The sequence below is a fragment of the Melanerpes formicivorus genome, unplaced genomic scaffold (genome assembly GCF_026170545.1).
Source record: "Melanerpes formicivorus ecotype bairdi unplaced genomic scaffold, bMelFor1.0.p_v2 SCAF_18, whole genome shotgun sequence".
In the NCBI taxonomy this organism is placed as follows: domain Eukaryota; kingdom Metazoa; phylum Chordata; class Aves; order Piciformes; family Picidae; genus Melanerpes; species Melanerpes formicivorus.
In genome coordinates, this window is record NW_027142370.1 from 6,369,163 (window position 1) to 6,391,309 (window position 22,147).

At 40.6% G+C, this 22,147-nt stretch overlaps 1 protein-coding gene across 3 annotated transcripts in view; it reads left to right on the forward strand.

Moving 5' to 3' along the window:
* Positions 1-9,378: 9,378 nt before the first annotated feature.
* Positions 9,379-22,147, forward strand: part of RAB28 (RAB28, member RAS oncogene family) — a 56,862-nt gene continuing 44,093 nt past the window's right edge. For 2 of the 3 annotated variants that reach the window (XM_068149465.1, XM_068149464.1), the window contains exons 1-3: positions 9,396-9,647; positions 15,507-15,603; positions 18,772-18,860. In XM_068149465.1, coding sequence (XP_068005566.1) covers positions 9,570-9,647; positions 15,507-15,603; positions 18,772-18,860 — 264 coding nt within the window. In that variant the 5' untranslated portion in view covers positions 9,396-9,569. Of the gene's footprint in view, positions 9,648-15,506; positions 15,604-18,771; positions 18,861-22,147 lie in introns of all 3 variants that reach the window. The other variant, XM_068149466.1, reaches the window with a different exon arrangement.

Consider the following 22,147-nt stretch of genomic DNA (forward strand, 5'->3'; position numbering starts at 1 on the left):
AGATAATCTGTTTTTATTATATACAGAGCCAAACATTTGGCTTAATATTTTTGTTTTAGAGCAGACCACAGAATTGTGGGGATATTAGCCATCTCATAATTTTTAGGGGTGCCTTAAACCCATGTACATTTATTCCTGTCCTGAGAGTTTCTTAAAGTTATAATCTTTGATCCTTGTTCTCCTGAAAATGTTACCCAAGATACATATAAAACAGGCATTTAAGGAGTTTCCTACTCTATGTTTCTTCATTAACCATCTACCTTACCACCCACCAATGCTGTGGATTTAAGAGTCTACATAATTAGGTCCGTAAATTAACAAAAAAAAATCCAGACAGCTGGATCAACCAAGCAGTAGATGGTAGATTGGCCTTAATGTTCTCATATTAGCACATTAAATAAGCAGAAAGGGAGCTTTTAATTATGCCTAGGGTGGGGTTTTTACTGGTAACAAGATACATGTCTTTCCCTGACATTCCTGCAAAGTCCACGGATTTCTGGGGCCAAAGCTGAACTAAGAGAGATAACAAAAGTGCACGGACTGAAGCATTATTCTGAGTATCTGGAAAAAATGTCAGTAGGAAGCAACAAACTTCAAGCTCAAATTGGTGCTCAGCGTTCTAAACGATGAGTTATTCAGCATTTCAAAATGACAGCTTGAAAACGTAAGCTTTATTCATTGCAGAGCATTAACATTTTGAAAGTTTCTGTCAGTTTGGATTTTAGTGGCTCAGACTGAAGCCTCTAGCCTTTTAAATCACAACTTGCACAAGCACAACTCTAAAGCATTCACCATGCCTAAATGTGTGCTTTTCAAAACCTCATTATTGCTTTTGCTCGCAAAACATCAGGACCCAGGTATGCATGCCTCATGTCAGTAATAGGCTGACAAGCTCATGCCCTTTTTTTAATGTTTACATTGTGTATGGCATATAACTTTCTTCTTTTCATTCTCACTAGGCAGAAAATAAAACAGAGTTAGCAGTGATATCACCATTCAGACCAGCCATATTTTCCCCTCTGATCTCCAGAAAATTTTCTTGCACGTGCATGGCAAAAGTCTGGCTCAAGGACCCTTGTTTTGCACTCAAGACAGACATCAAATGATCCAGGACAAATGAAAAAGATACCAACTTCGATCTCTTAAACCTGAACTCTATCAGGGAACATTTTGGAAAACTTCTTGCATGACAAAGTGAGATCAGTGGAGATCTCTGGTAACATTTTAATGGATAACAGAGCTGAGAAGAAGGCAGTTTTGTGTAGGCAAAGGATCACAGGAACTTGGCCAAACAGCTCAGACATTTATGAGACCAAAATTTTTCCAGAAGATTACAGCTGCCACTGAAGAACCAAAGTGAAGTGACAGAATTGCACAGCATCCAACAAGTTTGTGTTTGCCAGTGGGAATCTAAAATCCAGCCACTTCACTTGATGTGCTCCAGCAGTCACAGATACAGCAGTGTGGGTGTGAATGTACATTTGTCCATTTAAAAGGAACACTATCAACTCAAATATTGCATTTTCCTCCGAAAACATGTTCTCTAATTCAAGTTACCATAGAGAACCACTCCAAACATTTAAAATTGTGTTGCATGGTGAGAAAGATTAAAGAGCCAGCACACTTAATTGTAAGTCTGACTCTTGGTTTTGGATTTATATTTTTGACAGTGTTTCATCAGCTCCATGCAACAAGCTGTGCAAGCTCTTAATTAATATGCTGCCAAACTGAACAAGGATTTAGCCTGAGTAAAGTAAACCAAATAGGATCTGACCCACTAATAGTTGCTAAAAGGATATGTGGTGCAATCCTCAAGACACTGAAAGCAAGATCTAATCTCTCATTAGTAAAAGTTGCATGGTCTCAAAAACCTTAATTGTAAGGTTTCATCTTGGTTTACCTGAGTACAGAATTAGATGTGCAAATTCTGTCATAAGTTCTTGCTTTAATTTTTCCTGGTGTGCTTCTCCTAACTATCTCTTCCTTAACGTTTTCTATATTTACTGGGTTGCTAACACATCTCTGGAGTTTGACTAAACATGGATCTGAGATAATCATGCCATAAAGCTGCTCCATGAAGAATGTCTATAGTTTTGGCAGCAGTAAGTGAACTGCCCTCAAAGAAGTAAAATTTCCTGTGCGGAAATTGGTTTGGGAGCACACAGGCTAGTGTTGAGAGAAAGCATTTTGGGTGAGTCATAACTTTTGATACCACATCAGAAGGAAATCAATATAAAGTGGGGTTTTGAAAATTAGTTATTCCAGATAAGTGATTCTGCTGGTCATACTCACTTACGGATTATTGGCCATCAGTTCTGATTTGAGTTTGTCGTGTGTAAGAAGGGAAGATGGACAGGGAAAGTATCTGAACTCTTAGCCCTTTGTCATTCCAGCTGAGATGCATTACCAGTGAGCTGTGAGCATTACTGTGTTAAGATCAGCAACAGCCAAGAGGATATGTTTATTAGAGCTGTAACAGGCCACCTGCTGAACCAGACTGTGATGCCCAACTGTGCAGCCAAGACATTAGCTCTTCAGTTTGCTGGATGTCATAGCAGCCAAAGTGACACCAGCGATTTGTGCCCAGTCTCACTGCTCCTGTCACAGCTGAAGTCACTGGTGAAGATGAGCTCATGAGAAGGCTGTGGTGTGGGCACATGTTCATTTCTGCCAGATCTCTTGCTGTTGTGGTAACTGCAGACAGAGGTGTGGCAGCAAATAACTGGGGAGGTGGGGATGATAACATCGGGAAGTGCCGCAGCTGTTTGCTCTCTGAAGGTGAGTCAGAGCCCTCCACCACGCTGGGTAGTGACACAAATGCCTGTCGGGCACAGTAGACATTTCAAAGCTGATTAAGACACGTTACATTTAGTAACCTTACACATTACATTTTCTAGCAAAGTACAATGGTGTGCTGAATGCTTCAGTCATCTCTGCCTTCATTTTTCGACAGGTTGCATTGAAATGGCACAGACAATGAACAGTTTGTGGAGGCAACACCAGGTTTTCTCCTCTCTGGCCCTGTTTTTTATACACTCTCTGACAGCAGCATATACTTGAGCAGGAGGCAACTAAACAACTCTTTACAGACATTTCAAACTCATTTTTGACTGGAATAGTTGTTTACTCAAGTCAATCAGGGTTGGATGTCTGCAGTCAGTGCAAACCTACCTCTCCCCCTGCAAGTTGCATAGGAAAGCAAGCATCTAATGGAGTAATTCCAGGCTGAAGTGTACACCTGACTGTATTGGTCACAGCAGTTAAAATCTGTAGTCAGGAATAAGGATCTCAGTTTACTAGGTGGTGGACACAGGTATAGCAAACAGATCATATTTGTTCCCTAAAATTTGCAAATTTCAATCTAGGGATAGAGGAAGCAAAGAATTTTGCCACAGTCATGAGGGAGAAATAAGAAACAATGAGAGAATTCTATTCAATGTGACAGACAATTGTACTGTGGATCATCAGTATCTTCCAGTTGCCAAGGTATACATAGACAAGAAGGTTGAGCAGTGAAGGAACAGAGGAGTAGGCTCTCACCTCTTCACGTATGAGTCCTTGTGTCATTAGACTGGTCATGCCTCTCCCCCCCCCCCCCCCCCCCCCCTTCTCTCTACAGTATGGGAGCTTCTGCAAGAGCTATGCAGGTGTGTAACTAAAATAATTCTAGAGAGATCACTTTCTGGAAAAAGGCTCCTGGAACAGGGACTCAAGTTTTTCCAAGTAGATCATAATCCAGAATATTTTTCTATGCTATAGAGAGACTAGTAAAATAAAGCCTAGGAGTCTGGGAAACTAATTAGGTTTGAGCACACTGCAAGCATGTTTAGTATGTGCTGGTTTGTGCTGCAGTGAACACAGGACTGCATGGTTAGGTACAACAGCTGTGACCATAAGATCTATAGTTTTATGTTAAAGATAAATGTTTTTTTCTACATTTGTTTAGTTGGTTTTTTTTTGGGGGGGGAGGTCAAGGCAGGAAACCCTGAGCTTTAATCTACCATTTGAGGCTGGCATCATATATGACTTTGAGCAAATGACTTAGACTTGGCAGAAAAGGGATTGTGGTGGGCTTCCCATGTCAAGATTCATTCAACTCATGCATATGTAGTTCCTTGGATGAGATCAGTAGTGAATGATTAACTTTGGAAAAGCTTATCATAAAAATGCTGAAAGGGATATATTCTCTGTCATGGGAGTCCTAAGAAATCATTTGCAAGTAATAACTCCTTCAGAAAATTGAGTTTGTCTTCTTGTGAATTGTTCACAAGTAGATCATATCTTCACAGACTGATAAGATGATATAAAGGCATTTACTGATGTACTCCCAAGGGACTTGGCACAAAGTTCAGTGCGAAAAAGAATGATTATCAAGGACCTCCAGGCAAGTGGAAAATAGGACACATTACAACAGAGGTTTACTTCATGTGTCAGGTGAATGTGACAGTTTTCCTTGCTGAAAGATTTTTTAGACAATGTTGACATGGGTTTGCACAGCAAGGTGTTGGTAGCAAGCGTGCTACAGGAGTGTCTTTTGTGAGAAGCTGCTAGAAGCTTCCCCTGTGTCAAACAGAGCCTATATCAGCTAGCTCCAAGATGGACCCACCACTGGCCAAAGCTGAGCACATCAGCGATGATGGTAGTGCCTCTGTGATAACGTACTGAAAAAGGGGAAAAAAACCAACCGTGCAGCTGCAGCCTGAAAGAGGGGTGAGAAGATGAGAAACAACTCTGTAGACAGCTTTTCCCATTATTCTAAAAAGCTTTGTGGTTTGGAGACAAGGAACAGGAGTTCTCAGTGATCCTCTGTGTTCAGGTGGCAGATTTCAGATTTGTGTGAATCTCTCAGTAGAAGTTAGGTGTATTTTGTGTGAATTCCAGTTGCCTCTTCTATTCTTGTTCTGGAGGTCTATTTTCACCCTTTCTCTGGCTGTTGCTGTAATTTATTGTGACTGTTACTGGATTTTTTACTCTTGAATTGGTTAGTGTGATTCCTTTCAACCCTGGGAAAAAGTGTTTACCACACTGAAAACGTGGTGTGGCTTTACTAGTAAATTTGGCTAGCAGAAAGACCAGAGAACTTGTTTGTGCATTCACACAACTGGAGAGCAAATTTCCAATGTGGGTTTTTCATGTTAGCTGTGGCCAGAATTACTGTTCATGGCTTCAGCACTAGCCAGGTGTCAGTTAGCTATTTCCCCTTCCACAATGTGGGGAAAACATAGGGCCTTACACAAAGAAAAAAGCTACTACTCACTTTACTCTTCCCTCCCCAGCACAGACAGCGTAGAAGGAGATGCTGTGTTTGGGACCACATACCTTGCTCGCTTTTGTGGGAGGGAGGATGCGGTTAGCCTTCTCTTAAACATTTAGCTTGGCCTCAATAGACTTGTGCTTGGTGAACCTCACTGGTCCTGTTTTACTGGGTAGTTTGTGGGGAGCAGCTGGCTAGCGGTTCGTCCCTGTTTTATTAGGCAATGTAGTTCATAAAAGCTGCTGCCTCCAGTTTAACCGTATCCCTCTGTGGAAAGTTTTGTTCACTGTAGTGTCCTGGCCAGAGACATTTACATCACTGTAATCAACAAGCACTTAAAGCAGTTATTCCTTAAATGACCTTAGGTTAGCAGGAAGCAAGATGGAAGAATGCCTTTCCAAAGGCAAGGATTTCCAGCTTGAGTAGGAACTGTTTTAAACATGTATAAAAACAAGTGGCTATTTACCATTTCCACTCAGTTGTCAATCTTGTCAGCTGCATTAATCACTGTGTCTGACTGAAGGCACAGCAATCTAGCAGTGCAGAAGAAAAACCCTGTCTGGTAAAGGCATTAGGGATAGTAAAGATGAAGAAGAAACACTTTGCTCTTTATTTGCAAATCTCTAGTGCAATTAAAAGTAACAGCTGTTTTCTACACTGCTCCAGAGCCAAGCAGCAAAATCAACACAGTAACACAAGTAAATGTCTTAGTTTATTTCTTTTTGAATGAGCATTCTGCCTTCCCCTCCCAACAACTTTGCTTTCTTTTCAAGGACACTTTGGTTGTTCAAACAGATATAATGGTAATTTCCAGCTTGAAGAAGAGAAGCCTCTATGGATCCCAGCTAGAGACCTGAAATTGAAAAACTGAATGAATGAAGCTGAAGAGGGAATGCACGTATTTGTATGAGCACAGGGTGAAACAGCAGAACAAAAGTTAAAAGAAGAATGTCTTGCATTTGTAACAGAGGACACAGCTTCTGTCAGCCACTCTGAGAAATGTGCTGTTTCCATCAAGCACTGAAGAGGACAGCACAGATGACTTGATGGCTAACGACCCCACATTCCAATGAGGATGGCAAAAAGGCTGCAGGCCCTCACACATGCAGTTCCTTTTTGTCAGCCAAATTCCATCTTATTCAGCTTGAGTGTGCCTTTTCCCAGAGCTTGGGAGAAGCCTATGGCTGTTTCCTGCTTAAGTTGTGATTTTGGGCACTTTTGTCAATACTTGCATGTAGGAAATACAACTTTGTACTGTATTCTGAAAAATGACATGCTGTCTCCTTTCTTGACAGTCAACAGAAAACATTCATGTTTACCCACATCAAGTAATCTTTGTGTTTCAAAAATCATGCTTTAATATATAAATGCTTATTTAAATAGATCAGATACACAGTCTCAAGAGAACCTTAAGCTCGTGCATGCCATATTCAAGATGAAACAGTTCTTCTTATAGTTCACTCATTTAGATGATGATGCAAACCTTTAATAAACTTGAGAGACATGTGGAGGAAAAATATGAATATAATCTAAGAAGAGAATTAAGTCTGGGGATGCACATTATAGCACATGCATTTCTCTGTCATTTTTCAACCTGGAGGCCTGGAGCACCTTCCTTGCTGATCATCCTGCTACTACACATGCAGTCTTAACATCCCCCAATTCTCCCAGATGCACCAGGAAGCTTTGAATTAACTATATTCTTTCTTCAAGTGTTTGAGAAAGAATTGGCAGAAATATGAACAGTTCCATAAGCAGTGGTTTGTCAGTCACTAGTCTGCCCTGATGTGAGATGTGGAGCTTTTATATGCCTAGTGCTAATTGTAGAACCATTCATCCATGTTTGCTCCTGTTGCTTGTCCTTCCAAGAAGTGTTGTTCAGCTGAGCCCCAATGCTGATCTTGCTGAAGTTTCTAGTTAAGAGAACTCGTTGTATAATTAGGCTAAGAGATGATTTGAAGTGGAAAATAGTTTATGAGTAACATGTTTAATTTGTTTTGAAGCATGAAGAAAGCGACAAAGATGTGTGTCTGGTTTTCCATTAGAAATTAAGGTCCTTTTTGCCTTTTTAGCTCCTTTTCCCCCCCTTTTTTTTCCCTTTTCTGTTTTTCTTTCTTTCTCCCCCCCCAATGTCATTGGGAAAGCATTTGGCCTCAATTCTGTAAACACTTGTATACATGAGTAATAAGGAATCTTCTTGATCCTGCTGAGGATTGAGCAAAATAGTGTTCTCATAATACTGGAAACTTCTGACATACATTTCACAAAGAAAACTTGGAAGAGACTGAAATAGGAATGGTTTTTATTCAGGCATTACACAAAGTTGTTCTAATTCTTAGCTCGATGTTGAACCCATTAAAGTGCATCTATAAACAGTTTTAGCTCTCTCTTTTGTTCAAATTGTGTAAACCACACCTAAGGAATTGTTACGGCTTTCCATAGAGGGAAGGATGTGTCAAATAAGGGCTTGTAGAGGTCTGGTACTATTGGATATCTTCATTAATGACTTTGTAATAGATAATATAGCTCTTAAATTTGCAAACACAACCACACTGGAAAGGCTAGCATGCATGTTGGAGGATAAGATTATAAATAAAATGTGCAATTAACTTAAAATATAGGATGAAATTCAGTGTGGGTAGGCAGAAAGCACTGCAGTTAAACAGGAATAAAATCTCAAAGTGTATGAAATTCTGATAATAGGAGGGGATTCAGAGTTTTTTTAGTAAATCAGAAACAGTATGAGTCAGCAATGTCATACCGTGAAGAAAGCAAACATCATACTGGGATATATAAACAGGAGTCTTGTATGTAAGACACATGAAGTAATACTTCCACTCCACTCAGTGCTCATATGTCCTCAACCAAAGTACTGTGTCCAGCTTTTGGCACGTCACTTCAAGAACGTGGAGAGAGGCCAAAGGAAAGCAACATGAATAACCAGAAGTCTAGAAAAGACAACTCAGGGAAAGACTGAATGAAGAGGAGTTGTTTAGTCTACGGAAGACAGGCTGAAGACACCCTAACAGGTTGTGAAAATAAATAAATAAATAAATACGTGAAAGACTGCTGGAGCAGAGGAGGTTATAAACTTCTTTGTGGTCATTGTGCAGAGTAAAATAATAATTTAATAATAATAATTTAATCAATGAACGTTCTTGGTAATTGCCTACAGGGATAGAATAGACCACGTAAGAAAATGATGCTGCCCCTGTCCAGTGGGTTTAAGAGAAGAGCTGTGAAGAATGGCTGAGCTGCAATGTGGGGGAATTAGGCGGGATTCAGTGCTAACTTATTTCTTGCTCTGTTAGCATATTTCTTCAAAAATATTTTTATGTATCTTGTTGCTGCAAGGCAGCTCAACAAGGAGGGCTTCGTCAAGACGTAGACGTAGCCAGAAGGAAAATGCAGCCCCTTGGTCGAAGCAGGTCACCCCCGCTAGGAAGCTACACAGGTCACTGATTTTTTGCTGCCCAAAGAAATCTCTCAGGATAGCCTGTGCTCGGTTTTGGCAGTCTTCACTACAAGAAAGACACTGAGGTTCTGGAGTGGGTCTTGATAAGGGCAACGAAACTGGTGAAGGGTCTGGAAAACAGGTCTTGCGAGCAGCAGCTGAGCAAATTGTGAGGAGCAGCTGAGGAAAGTGGGATCGTTTTCGCTGGAGAAAGGGAGGCTGAAGACAGACCTCTTTGCTCTCTCCAACTACATGAAAGGAGGTTTTATGAGGTGGTGGCCAGTTTCTTCTCCCAAGGAACGAGAGGAAATGCCCTCCAGTTGCACCAGAGAAGGTTTAGGTTGGATACTAGAAGGATTTTTTTCACCGAAAGCGTTCTCAAACACTAGAATACGGTCCCGATGAAGGCGCAGCCCTACCACAAACTACCACTAACCCCGCCCCGCGCCCCCTGACCCCACGCCTCTTAGTTACCGCGCGGGGCGTCACTTCGACACTAAACTAGAGCTGCGCCTGGCGGCGACTTGGGCAGAACCATTCCCCCAGCGCTGGCGGGGGGAGACTGAGGTGAGGGCGTGGTGAGTGTCTCCTGCTAGCACGCGTAGCAGCTGTTGGACTTGTTGCTGTAGCGTCCGCCTATGAGTTGCTCGCTCCCCCTTCCATCCGCTCTCGTTGGTTTTGTCCCATGCGGGCCATAGCGACGGCAGGCGCACGGAGGGAAGATGGCGGCTCCGGGCCCTGCACTGCTGCCGGCTCTGTGAGCATAGCGCTTGCTTCTTTCTGCTTCCCCCTTCACGCTCCTACACCCCGTCTCTCCTTGTTGCCCTCCGCCTCGTCTTCCTTGCCAGGGGCGTAGGGACCATGTCGGACTCGGAGGAGGAGGAGAGTCCGGACCGACAGCTCAAGCTAGTATTGCTGGGGGACGGCACCACTGGCAAGGTCAGTGCTGGCCCCCGTCGGCAGCCCCTTCTCTTCTCTGTCGCCGCGATGCCCTGAGGCCCCTTCCCGGCCTTCCCCCTCAGCGTTCGGCCTGTCTGTCTTTCTCTGAGGAGTGGGCAGCTCACGGCTGCCGTTGTCGCGCTACCCAGCGGCGTGACGCCGGCTGAGTGCTCCTCCTTCGCTCCTGGCCCTGCATTTCTCCCTCTCCGTGGGCTCACCAGCGTGTGTAGGGCGGGGGTGTAGCGGAGAGTCGGGACGGGCCCCCGTCGCTCTCTGGCCGGTGGTCAGAGGCAGGTTCTTCTCCGGGGAGCTTCGCTCCGAGGTGGCCGGTATGCGCTCCGTTCTCGGCGGAGGTTTCAGTACCCTTAGGACACCCGAAGAGTCTTGGTCAACAAACAGACGTGTACGACTTTAATCCAGTTCTCTTGAGCTTTAATAAAAGGAGCGGCTAATAACGTAATTACTGTGGTGCTGTCTAGTGTGGAGTTTCCCGTTGGTGCCCGTGGGCTGCAGACCGCGCACTGGGTAGCGAATGGCTCGGCTGGAGTAGCCCGAACCTGTTCGCGGTGCTTGCCAGTGCCCTGGACGGGCCGGGGTGGGGACTGATGTGTTTCGGTTCCCTCCGAAACAATGACCAGGAAAGATTGTTTAGCTGGGTCTGCAGGTTCTGTTCATTTCAGCTTCCGAGCTAATAACCTCTTCATGAAGATAGAACAGATTCAATCTATTTGAGCTACTGTTTCAGAGTTTGGAATGACACTTCTGGTGTCAATTTAGGTTTTGCTTGTGACTTTGAATTCCCCCCCCCCCCCCCCCCATCTATAATCAGAGTAATTATTATTGCACAAGTTTGTTGATAGGCAAGTTATACTTGTCTTTTTAAAAGAGAAACGTTGATGGAGACCAAAGAATACAAAGAAGAGGATGCTTTCTTATCCATTAAAATAGTTACTGATCTTCATTATGCACATGTGAATGTGTCCATTACCATATGTAGCCTGAATCCTCTTGTGAGATACACTTGAAAGTGGTAATTTTATTGTGTATTTGAAGAACATTGCTTTTCCTCTGCCATTAACTTTTGAAAACACAGGGAGGCAGAAAGTCTGCCTGCTTCACAGTTCATAGGAAAAGTGAAAATATTCTGAGAGGTCGTTTAAAGGCACTGGCTTCCATTGACAGAAATAAGTGTCTTAGTGAAAATACCTGCATGGTTTTGCTCACTTACTTATGCAGAGCTCTATGAAGAAATAAAACATTTCTTTTTGGTCTCCAGTGATTCAAAACCCAGGCTGAAGTGGTATTGTATTCACCTGAGTCAGTAAATGGGCAATTCCAAGTGACTATGTGATGAGAGGTTAATAAATGCACAGGATTGACAGCTGAAGTGCTGTTTCACTGCTAGCATTCCCCAGGAGTTTTCCATTCAAACTGCTACCGTTCAGTACCTTGTGGCAAGACCTCTTGCCAAATACGGATTTTCAAGCATTCTTGAGTTTTGATGTATATTCCTGCTGATTCCTACCTCTCACATGGGAGCTGCCACTCACTGAATCTCCTGCTGGCTCTAGGAGCCCAGTGCTTCAAGTGCAGTTTATTTTGCACGAGCAGTAGCTATGCTATGGTGGGCTGCTTTTCCTCCTGTCCCCCCTAGATGATGCTGTAATAGAGGCTTCTTCCAGCTATCCTGATGGCCCAGCAGCAAACTCTTGCAATAATAGATTTATTGTAAAATCTTCTAAAAATAAAGAAGTGGTTGTGTCATGGAATGGAAGGATAAAATGTACCTAGTGCTATTTCAAGCATCTCAGAAGACTAAATTTGTTGAGGTTCCTCTCCTTTGTGGGCTACTCGTTCCGCTTACTTGTTGAAATGTGTATGTCTATATGTTTTCAACTCTCAACAGCCTGCCTCACATCTGGTTCACAGCTGGTCTTTGCACATACATATACTTAGCCTTTCAAATACTGTGCAAGACTCTTTCTTTTCTCCCCCCGCTTCCTCTATTGCTAGAATTATCAGACAGGAGGGGCATAGGAAATTATGAACTATATCTTCAAAATACTACATTTTGTGTTTTGTGTGAGGTATTCACACCTGGCTTCTTTTCACGGGTCTCTTTCCTGCCAAAAAATACCCCAAAACAAAAAACACACAAAGGGGGGAAAAAAAAATTATACTTCCTCTCTCTTGGTCATCTGGTGCTGTCCATCAGTTTTCCAGGAGTAAGAGAAAAAGAGTCTGAGTCAGCTGGCTGAAGGTGTGAGCTTGCTTTCTTTTTCCTTTCTCATTGTTTAGAAGCAATGTGATTTGGGTTCTGTGCAAGGGCTGGTGGCAGTTTAAAAACAAGTCAGTGTCAGTTCAAGTTAAGGGTAATGTTTGTGTTTCCACTAGCTATGAATGATCCTGTCCATGTGCTTCTGTTCATTAGTTTTGTGGTGGTTGAATGAACAACTGGATGCTTAGAATGTTAAGGGTAAGCATACTCTGAAGAGGTAGAAGAAATTACAGGAATGAGGCAAAGTGGAATCTGAAAAAGTATTAGAGTAAAATGAAGATGTTAAGGAACTGATAAATTGTTGTAAAGAAAAGTTGAGGAAAGCAAGATTGTCATTCTCTATTATCTTCTTCCTAACCAAACTAGGAAAATAATCTGACAGGAAATCAGAAGTGGGGACAATGTGAGATGAAAATAAGTAACACTTGTTAATTGCAGTTGGGGTTTTGATTTTGATGACTGCAGTGAAATGCAAAAGCAGCAGCAGAAGCCGGTGATAAAATGATTCCCCCTACCCAAGCATGTTTAGCCAGCCCAGCAGAAAAGGCCAGCACCCCAAATCTGGAAACTGGAAGTGGCAACCCAGACAGGAAGCTGCTCATGTTGCAATCTGAACTTCAAGCCCCATGATACTTTGCTCCAGTCAGCGCTTTCATTTTGCAGCTGGCTTGACAACAGCCTGGCATTGAATGTCGTCAGCAGATTCCACTCAACTCATGACAGTATCAAAGTATATCACAGTATCACCAAGGTTGGAAGAGACCTCAAAGATCATTGAGTCCAACCTGTCACCACAGACCTCATGACTAGACCATGGCACCAAGAGCCACGTCCATATAATGCTGATTTGAGCTGGAACTGCTTGGATTTGCTACTATTGAAAAAGGTTTTGGGCCTCTGGGAGTAAATCTTGGAGCTATTAATGGGAAGGGAGGTCCTGAAAAATAGGTGTATGAGAGGAGCAAACCAGCCAGAATTCTCTCTTTCTGCCATCTGTTGTAGTTGGGACTACAGTATGGTAGCAGAAACAGCCTACTTTTTCCTTCTCCTCTTAACAATGGGTGATGAAAATGAAGGAGTCTGCAGCATGGCAGAAGACAATTTTAGGATGGAAGGCGATATTTGCATTGTAGGGGTACTTGAATGTTTATTGATGTAACTTCTTTGTTTGCTGTTGTAGAGAAGTTTGAACTGTTGCTCTTAGTATTTTGTGGATAAATGCTTGTTCTGTGACTAGAGAACTCTAGTCTCTTCATCCAACACTAACATTTATTAGGAAAAAAAATGAAAAAGGAGTTAGTCACTAATTTTCTGCTATAAATTCCTGTGCATTTGAGAGCACAGGAGGGGAAACCTGTCAAAGAAAACTTTGCCATGCTGTTGATTACTTGCTGCTCTTATTGGTTGGCTGTTAATTGAATGCATGTTATTTATTTTTACTAACACCCCTAGAAGCCCTTGGGGAATACCGAGTGTCACTGAGTGATAAAGCTAATATTTACTGAGTCCTTAAAACAAGAAGGGAGGGGTTGCTTATTTAATGGGGATCTAAATTAGTGTGTTGGAGAACATAGAATGCTGTGATAGAGTCATATGATACTTTAATCTGTACTCTGGGTGCTGGTTACTTTCAGAAGAGGAAAATTTTAAGGAGTAGACTCCATGGTGTATTCCTGCAACATTTGTATTCTTACGTCATTAAGGGCAGAATAAAAAGGGCTGCTTAAAAATAATATCTTTGTAGTCTTGACATGCTAATTATTGTCATTAAAAGAATCAGTTCTACTGACTTTTTCAGTACTTCTGTCTAAATCTGTATTGAATTTTGTGTGTGTTGTTAGTAATGTTGCATAGCTGTAGGCAGAAGAATCTTCTCACGATTCATGTTCTCTGGTCTCACCCTTTCCTCAGTGACATAAATATGTGTACTCATGCTATTTCAAGTTTACTTGCTTTTTTCCCTCCCATCTATTTATCTATTTATACTCCTCTTGGGACTTGAGTTCATTGAAGTAAATGAAAATGTTGCTGCAGTCTTTAATTGATTTTTTGGAATACTTCCTAAACATATCTTCTGATACCAAAATGTAATTTATTTTGTATATGCAACAGAGATAGGAATACAAATGTGATCTAGAGCAAGCAAACAGTAATCTTGTGCTATTTACTTCATAGGTAATTTAATAGTTGAATGCTTGCCTATTGATATAGGGCTTTAATACTTGAGTTCTGCTGATCACGTTTTCATGCAGAAAGAGTAAGTTCCTTTTCCTTCGTGCCTACATTTAATGTTAGTCGTGACACTCAGATCTGTTCAAACAGTGCTATTAATGGAAATTCTCTATTCTCATTTCTCAGAACTATTAGCATTATTTTGCCATTGCATCTTTAACTAAATGTGCCTTTAACCACAGTTTCTAATAACAATCGATGTGACTCATCTCTTTGGGTCTTGAAGAGCAGAAGGCTGGCAAAAAAAATTTCTTCTTGCCTATCTGGAGTGTTCTCATGCAGTGTAAGAGTTTTGTGAGGCTGTTAGGCTTTTTTTCCCTCTTCTACATGTAAACTCCTATTTAGATTATTTTTCTTTCTGCAGTTACTTTGTGTTTATATATTCAGATGCCAAGAGCTTTGGAAGTGTATGCCAGTAACTTGATGTGGGATGTGTCTTATCTCTGTGACATTAATTTTTAATACAGTATTTATGTTTCTTCCCCAATACAAACTTCTGTGTTCTTTTAGTTGCACCTCTCCTCCCCTTTCTTTTAACATTATATTTTTTAAGTATTTGCTGCCATTTTTCTTTTATTGACTAAAAAAAGAAATTAATGGCAACTTGGATTGTTACTGAAAGAGTATACATGCATCACTTCAGGCTGTGTATCCTTTCAGCAGTATGTAGTGAAAGCTGATTATTTAGGTCAACAGTGTATCAATGTAATTTCATAAATCCACAAAATAAAAGTTAGTGTTTCCAAAGTTCTGCTCAAAGGAATAATTCTGCAAATGTACATCCTTAACATGGGTTTAGTTTTACCTGTATACAAGAAAGTACACTTCCTGCCTGAGACTTCATGCCATTCCTGATCCTGAAACCTTGAATCCTGCCCCACTCTGGAGCCCCTGTGAAACTCCACACAGTGCAGATCTCTGTTCCCTCTCAGGAAGCTGGTCTGGGGTCGTGGTGTTCTGTACCAAGGAAAGACCTTTCTTTTGGAAAGGAATGCTTTTTAAAAATACTAAATACTCTTTAGGTATGGGGAGTGTCACTCAGATTTGTGTCAGCTTGAGCATGCTCATGATACCTCATGCAGATCTGTGTAATGTTTTGTGATCTGATCATCATGGTACCATTGAAATACAATGGAAACCCGTGCCTTGCCTCTTTCTTTATGCATAAATTAGCAGCCTTTGCCACCACTTCTTACTGTGTTGGAGTTGGCTGGAATGCTTGGCAATCCAAATCCATGAAAACTGTCAGCATGCACTGATTTAAGAAGTGCTTAACTGTATTTCATACTTATGTTTTAACATCAAGTCTTTTGCTGTTCAAAACGACAACTTAATTTGTTCTGTTTTAGACATCCTTAGCCACACGTTTTGCCCAAGAAACGTTTGGAAAACAGTACAAGCAAACCATAGGACTGGACTTCTTCCTGAAAAGCATAATGCTGCCAGGTAAGAGAATGAAACTAACACTGGAAGGCTGGGCAGGTATAACAGATTCTCCAAAGTAATGTATGCTAGATAAGCTTAGTGTGGTGCTTTTTACAGCAAAGTTAATTAGATTATTAGAGACAATGTTGTTAGCACATTCTTGCCAGATGACAAAGGGTTATGCATTTGCAACTCCCATCTTTAAATAGAGCACTGAATTCAAATAAAAAGAATGCTGCCTAAATTCGTGGGGTTCATTATCTCTACTGGAGTGTGCTCACTGTCCATGTGGATAGTGTAGCATGCAACAATGAAAAGGAACTTTAAACTATAGCCATTGAGAAAGTACCTCTGTGTTGAGAGAAATAGATTATTTTTCTTCATAAATGAAATATGCAACTTGTATTTGGGTTGTGTGAGAGAAGCATAATGCAGCTATGGAATTGCAGTGCTCTAATATGTGAATGCTGTTTTATGCAAGGCAGCATGAAATTGCTGGCATTTAATAGACCACTAAAATTTAGGGTCCCTCGGCACTCATAAAAATACAGTTTGAGCATTCAAGATGTTTCGCTTCACGACGGCAAAGAAACTATTTAGATGCCAGTTGCAGCACGTTGCATGGAAAATGCAAAGAAATGGTTGAAAAAGAATAGTTGCTGGTAGAAGCTTGTCTCTGAGCAGTTAGGTGCTTGATTTGTGCTTGCTCAGTTTCTAAGTATGAAAGTATTTCATGAAATGTGATTTTCTTCTGGCTTTAGGAATCAGGAAAAGTGTGTGTCATTATGAAAAGCTGTAGTGAGACCTGAGAAAGTTGATGCAAGTTTTGTAGTTCTCACCCTCCACAAGGCAAAATAGAAGGGAAGCAAATGCAGAAATGAAGCATTTCAGCTGTAACCTGAAGTCCCAAGAAAATATATACAGTTCTTGAACTTATTTTGTTAAAATTATATTGCCAATAATTTCTTGATTATGTTTATATATTTTCTTAAGTGAAACAAAATAACCTTTTCAGTCTATTCCTGCATTCACTATTTTCATTTGGCCATTTCACTGTACTTCTTTTACTGTCTGGTGAGTGATAAAGTACCAAATTTCAGTGCTTATTTCTCCATAAAATCAACGGAATAATTTTTATTATTGTCCTGCTCATGCCTCTAAAAATACCAGTGTGCATAATATTTAACAGCATACTTGCAAGTGGAATGTGTACACAAATCGTGCAGTGTGCATGCTGAGAACTTGTGTTTTGCAGGGTTTTTTTTCCAGCTGTTAAGCATACAGAAGCTATTAGTACATTACTGGGATTCTAAATGCTCTTGTTGAGGAGAAAATTTGGAAAGTGATCAACCACTGCTCCATTCATGTTTTGCTTTCTTCTGGTTTATTTTGTAATGAAGGCAGAATGTAGATGGAAATAGCACCAGAGCATCAACAAAGCCTGTACTTCTATTTTCCTAATTTATCATCATTAAAATAGTAACATTCCTTAAAGGTGTTCATGGGAAGAAGCATGCCTCCATGGGTTGTCATTCTGATTTTTGTCTATGCCTGTGTGTGAGTTGAGGTGTATATAGGTTTCTGTGCTTTATAGGAGAGCTGAACTGGTGATGGGGAGGGGAGTGAGAGGGGAAGGAAGAGAGGGAGCGAGTTAAAATGTCTTGCTACTGGAATGGCAAGCAGTGCTTGAGTAGCAGATTTTTCTAATTTCTTGATTGGTTCTGGGTTGACAGAGCTGCTGTTTACTTCAAATGTTAATTCATATTGCTGCACAGAAATGATTGTATGTGATACACTGGGGGGAAAAAAGCTTCAATTTCTCTTATTTAGTAGGAGAATTGATGAATACAGATGCTGCAGTGTTTGCATTTTTTTTTTCTTCTCTAAATGTAGGTAAAGAATTCAGGAGTTAGAATTACTGATTTCGAGAATTAGGTAGGAGTTTACATTAGGCCACATTAGAAATGCATTTTAGCTTGTCAAATAAAGTACTGTTTTCCTATCTTTTTGGCTGTTTTAAAATAAAAGCTCTGTTTGTCTCTAGTTGTTTGAGTAACCAGTGCAGTTTTGCAGTGAAAAAGGTAAATGTTTTACACAGTGAAACAATGTAGTTTAATACAAATAGTGAATTCTTTGAGTAATTTTGAACAGTGTGACTTAGTGTTCAACAGTTGACAAATTCCCTTCATGCAGTTTGGTCAAAATATTGTTTTTTTTCTGAGGCAAATAAGTTTCAGTATATTTATTGATGCAGTATCTTGTGTAGTCTGGATGCAACCATGGTGGAGATTGTGCTGTCCGGGCAGTGTATCTGTTAGAGCGTGTGCTGGTAGAGATTCTTAAGAGCTACAAGCAAATACTTACAAGAAGGTTGTAGATGCAGTTCAGTAAACAGGATTCTGCTGTTAAAAGAACATTTTTTTAAATTACTAATGCAAAAAGTGGGCAGTTGTGTGGTTTTAGTTCCATTTTGACTCTGCAGCAATTTAAGGTTATCTAATACATCAAGTTTACTTCTGCAGGACCACTGCCGTGTCAGCTTGTTGGCTTCAGTTCATACCAGAAACAGCCTAGATGCCTGCATTGCATTGCCTCAGTTATTTTCACTCTGCACTTGTGTTTTCTGTAACAAAATGCTAGTGTTTTCTTGTTACATGTTATTTTTATGGGGCCTTATCAGTTATTTTTATTGGTACGTTAAAGTTATTTCTAGAACTGTCTCACTGTTCACGATTTGGTTTTGTTGTCCTTCTCCAGTTTGTGTGTTCATCTTAAATCTATGGGGGGAAAAAAAGAGAATCTTTCAAACTCATTGCAGAAAATGGCATGTGACACTATCATAACTGTTGATTCAGTATTTGCCAAGCAAACTTTTCACAGTTTTTCCACAGTCAGAATAATCCTAACATCCTTTCTCCCCCAGGATGCATCTGAGCACATATTTAATATGTTAGTATTTAATTGCATTTAATGACTTAGCTGAGCACAGGTGATTTTTTTCCCCTCCCCCCTAAATGATACAATCATCTCTGTGTTGAAATGTAGTGCCTATTTATTTTTATACTTGTAAAAAGCTGTTGCTCTTTTAATACTAGAGCTCTGTTACCTGTCATTATAATATGTCTTGAAATGTAATATGCATTTTAGATTTTCCAGGTTATGCAATACCTGTGTCTTGTTCTGTTGCAGGAAATGCAAATGTTACTCTTCAAGTGTGGGACGTGGGGGGACAAACAATAGGAGGCAAAATGCTGGATAAATATATTTATGGAGCTCAGGTATGGTACAAATGATGATCATTGTTATCAGTAACAATTATCTAGAATTCACTGATGCTTTGTTCCTAAAATTGTACATTTCTTACAGGTGGTCTTGTAGATCTCAAAAAAGTTGAATCTCTGCTTAAGCTAAACTTATTTGATATTGGCCATTGGAATGGGCTGTTGGAATGTGCTGCCTGGGGAGGTGGTGGAGCCACCATCTCTGGAGGTGTTTAGGAAGAGACTGGTTGGGGTGCTTGGTGCCATGGTTTAGTTGATTAGATGGTGTTGAGTGATAGGTTGGACTTCATGATCTCAAAAGTCTTGTCCAACCTGGTTAATTCTATTCCATTTTATTAATACACCAAGTTTAATTTTGGAAAATGGTTTAAGTTTTTAGAGATGCTTAAAAAGCAAAGCAAAAGTGCAGATTTATATCTAACTAACTCAAGAACAGATGTATGCTTCCATTCTTTGTGTCTTAAGCAATCACAGTAAATGGTACAGGCTATTCAGATAGCCACATGGTACATATAGTGGCTGCTTTTAGAACAGATGCGTCCTGGGGGGGAAAAAGTAGAAGGAGGAAATTAAGGGCAATCCTACACTATTAAACTCATTCATTCAACTGGGGTTATAAGAGGGCAAACAAAAGGAGGCAACCAGGTAGCTAAATATTTTTGTAGAACTTCTATCCAGTGGAAATTAATTTTATCTTGAGATTAACTTAGCAACTTAAAGTGAATGGTAGGATTAAGTAAGAGGTAAATATTATAACAGTATCTTGAGCTATGAGATGATTTAGGAAGATGTACTGTATGCCAGAATTCTTCACGAGTGAGCCTAAACTGTACTCTGCTCTTGAATTTGGAGTTGGTAACAAGAACAACATGCATAAAATGTTTTTCTATATAATATTTACCCCCAAAGAAAACAAATGCATCTATTTTCCCCCCAGTACTTTTAAGTGGTAGGAATATGGACTCCTAAAACTCACACTGGATGGAAACATTGTGCTAGGAAGTGCAGCATGGGAATGGCTAATTAAGGAGATGAAGAGTTACTATTTTATAGGATAAAAGTGAATTTACCAATTTAACATTTTGTCACATTAATCAAGTGTCTAAATGTTTTTAACTGTTCCATCTGTTTTGCTGCATTTTCTTATTTTTATCATCTTTTATATAAAAGCCATTTGCTGCCTTGTTAAAGTTCTACCAAGCAGCAGGAGAAAGTAGCTTCCATGACAAAAAGGAATTTGATGAATCACAAATTGTTGCCATATGCCCAAAGTGAACTCGGTGAAGGAAATAAAAGGCTATTAACATCTCCTATACTGAATTTGGTGATAAACTTAGGAGTTTCTTATCAGCAATAGCAGGTCAAAAAGTTAATACCAGTGCCCCAAACTTGAGAAAAAATTGATATGGGTAAGCCTAAAGTCAAGAAAGTTTGGGTTTTAGTCATTCTGAGCACCTTAACAAAAAAAACTCTACATAAATCTTGTCTCCTTTAGTCCTCTCCCAATGCTCATTGTAACCCTAATTTTTTTTCTATTGAATGAAGGGCTGTTCTCTCTCCCATCCTTGCATGTATTGCCAATATCTGTAATAGGCTTCTTATCAAAGCTGACTTGTAACATACTTTTCCATTAGCTTTGTTAACAGTGCCTGCTAAAGACACATAAAACTATTTATTTTCATCTCTTGATGTAACACCAGGAATAATTCTGACAGGCACTGCTCTCAGCTTCTCTCTGGGCAGAAGCTTGTTTCATGTTGAATATCTGTAGCTTTGCAGTAGAAGAGTGATAAACTACAGCAAGTAGGAGTATTTAGAAAGAAAAATTCTTTTAAGTATAGATAAAAAATTCCTGTCAATGGACAGCAAAGCAGCAAGGAAATAACTGGGAAGAGCTAGCATGGAATTAGCAAGGGTAAATTGTGCCCAACCAACCTGACTGTGTTCTGTGGTTAGATGGTTGGTTCAGTGGAGAGGAGAGCAGTGAATGTCATTTACCTTGACTTCAGCAAGGCCTTTGACAGCATCTTCCATTATATTATTGCAGACAAAATATAGACAACTTGGCTGCATGGATCGGCCATAAAGTGACTGAAAAAGTGCATGGACAGCTGGATTCAAAGAGAGATGATCCATAGTTCAGTGTCTCACTGGTGCCTGGATATAAACTGTTTTCCTTAAGGGTTGGTTTTATGGTGATATCTTTTATGAATTCTTTGAACAATGGAGCAAAATGTTTGTAAGTTGGCAAATTACACCAAGTTGGGGAGGAATGATGAATATGCTGGAGAGTAGGAGTGCTACTGAGAGAGACTGTGAGCTGCTGGAGAAATGGAGCAACAGAAACTTTGTGAAGTTTGCTGAAGACGAATGGAAGGTCCTGCACCTGCGACAGAATAAACTTTTGCAGGCCGGGGATCAGCTGGAGAGCATCTAGCAAGGGGCTATGAGCATCTCTCCTGCATGAGCAAAGGCTGGGAAAGCTGGGACTGTTCAGCCTCGAGAAGGGAAGTCTCAGGAGGATTTTATTAGTGTGCATAAATACCTGAAGGGAGGGTGTAAAGGAGATGGAGCCTGGCTATTATTAGTGGTGCCCAGTGACAGGACTAGAGGCAATGGGCACAGGACCACAGGAGGCTCTACCTCAATATGAGGAAACTCTTTTCCACTCTGAGAGTGACCAAGCACTGACACAGGTTGCCCAGAGAGGCTGCAGAGTCTCCATTCTCTGAGATACTCAAAAGCCATTTGGATACGGTCCTGTGCAGCTGGGTATAGGGGACACCGCTGAAACAGATGTATTGGACCAAATAACCTCTAGAGGTTCCTTCCAGCCTTAGTCATTCTGTGACATGGCTTTGAAGAAAAGGAGATAGGGGTCCTACTGGAAAAAACACAAACAAAACCCCAAAACAATTGAATGAGAGTCAGCAAAGCACACTTGCAACAGTAAAAGCTAACCGAACACTGAACTGCACGATTAAGAATGAGAGACAAATCTCATTCAGAAATCCAAATGTATGGTTCACCTACTTACTATGACCTGGAGGTCTATGACCTATGAGCTGGAGGTTGAAATTTTGAATTTACAGCAACTGGAAAGGTTATCTGTAGTCTGCAGTTCACTTGATCTTGGTTGCAATTTGATCAGAGTACCAGGGGGAACAAGTAGATCATCCACCTATACTTTGCTGCAAACCTTACCACTGGAGGTAAGGTCTCATCTCTTTGAATGAGATCTGAATCAATTCTCTAGGGTAGATCTTTTGGTTAAGTTACTATTA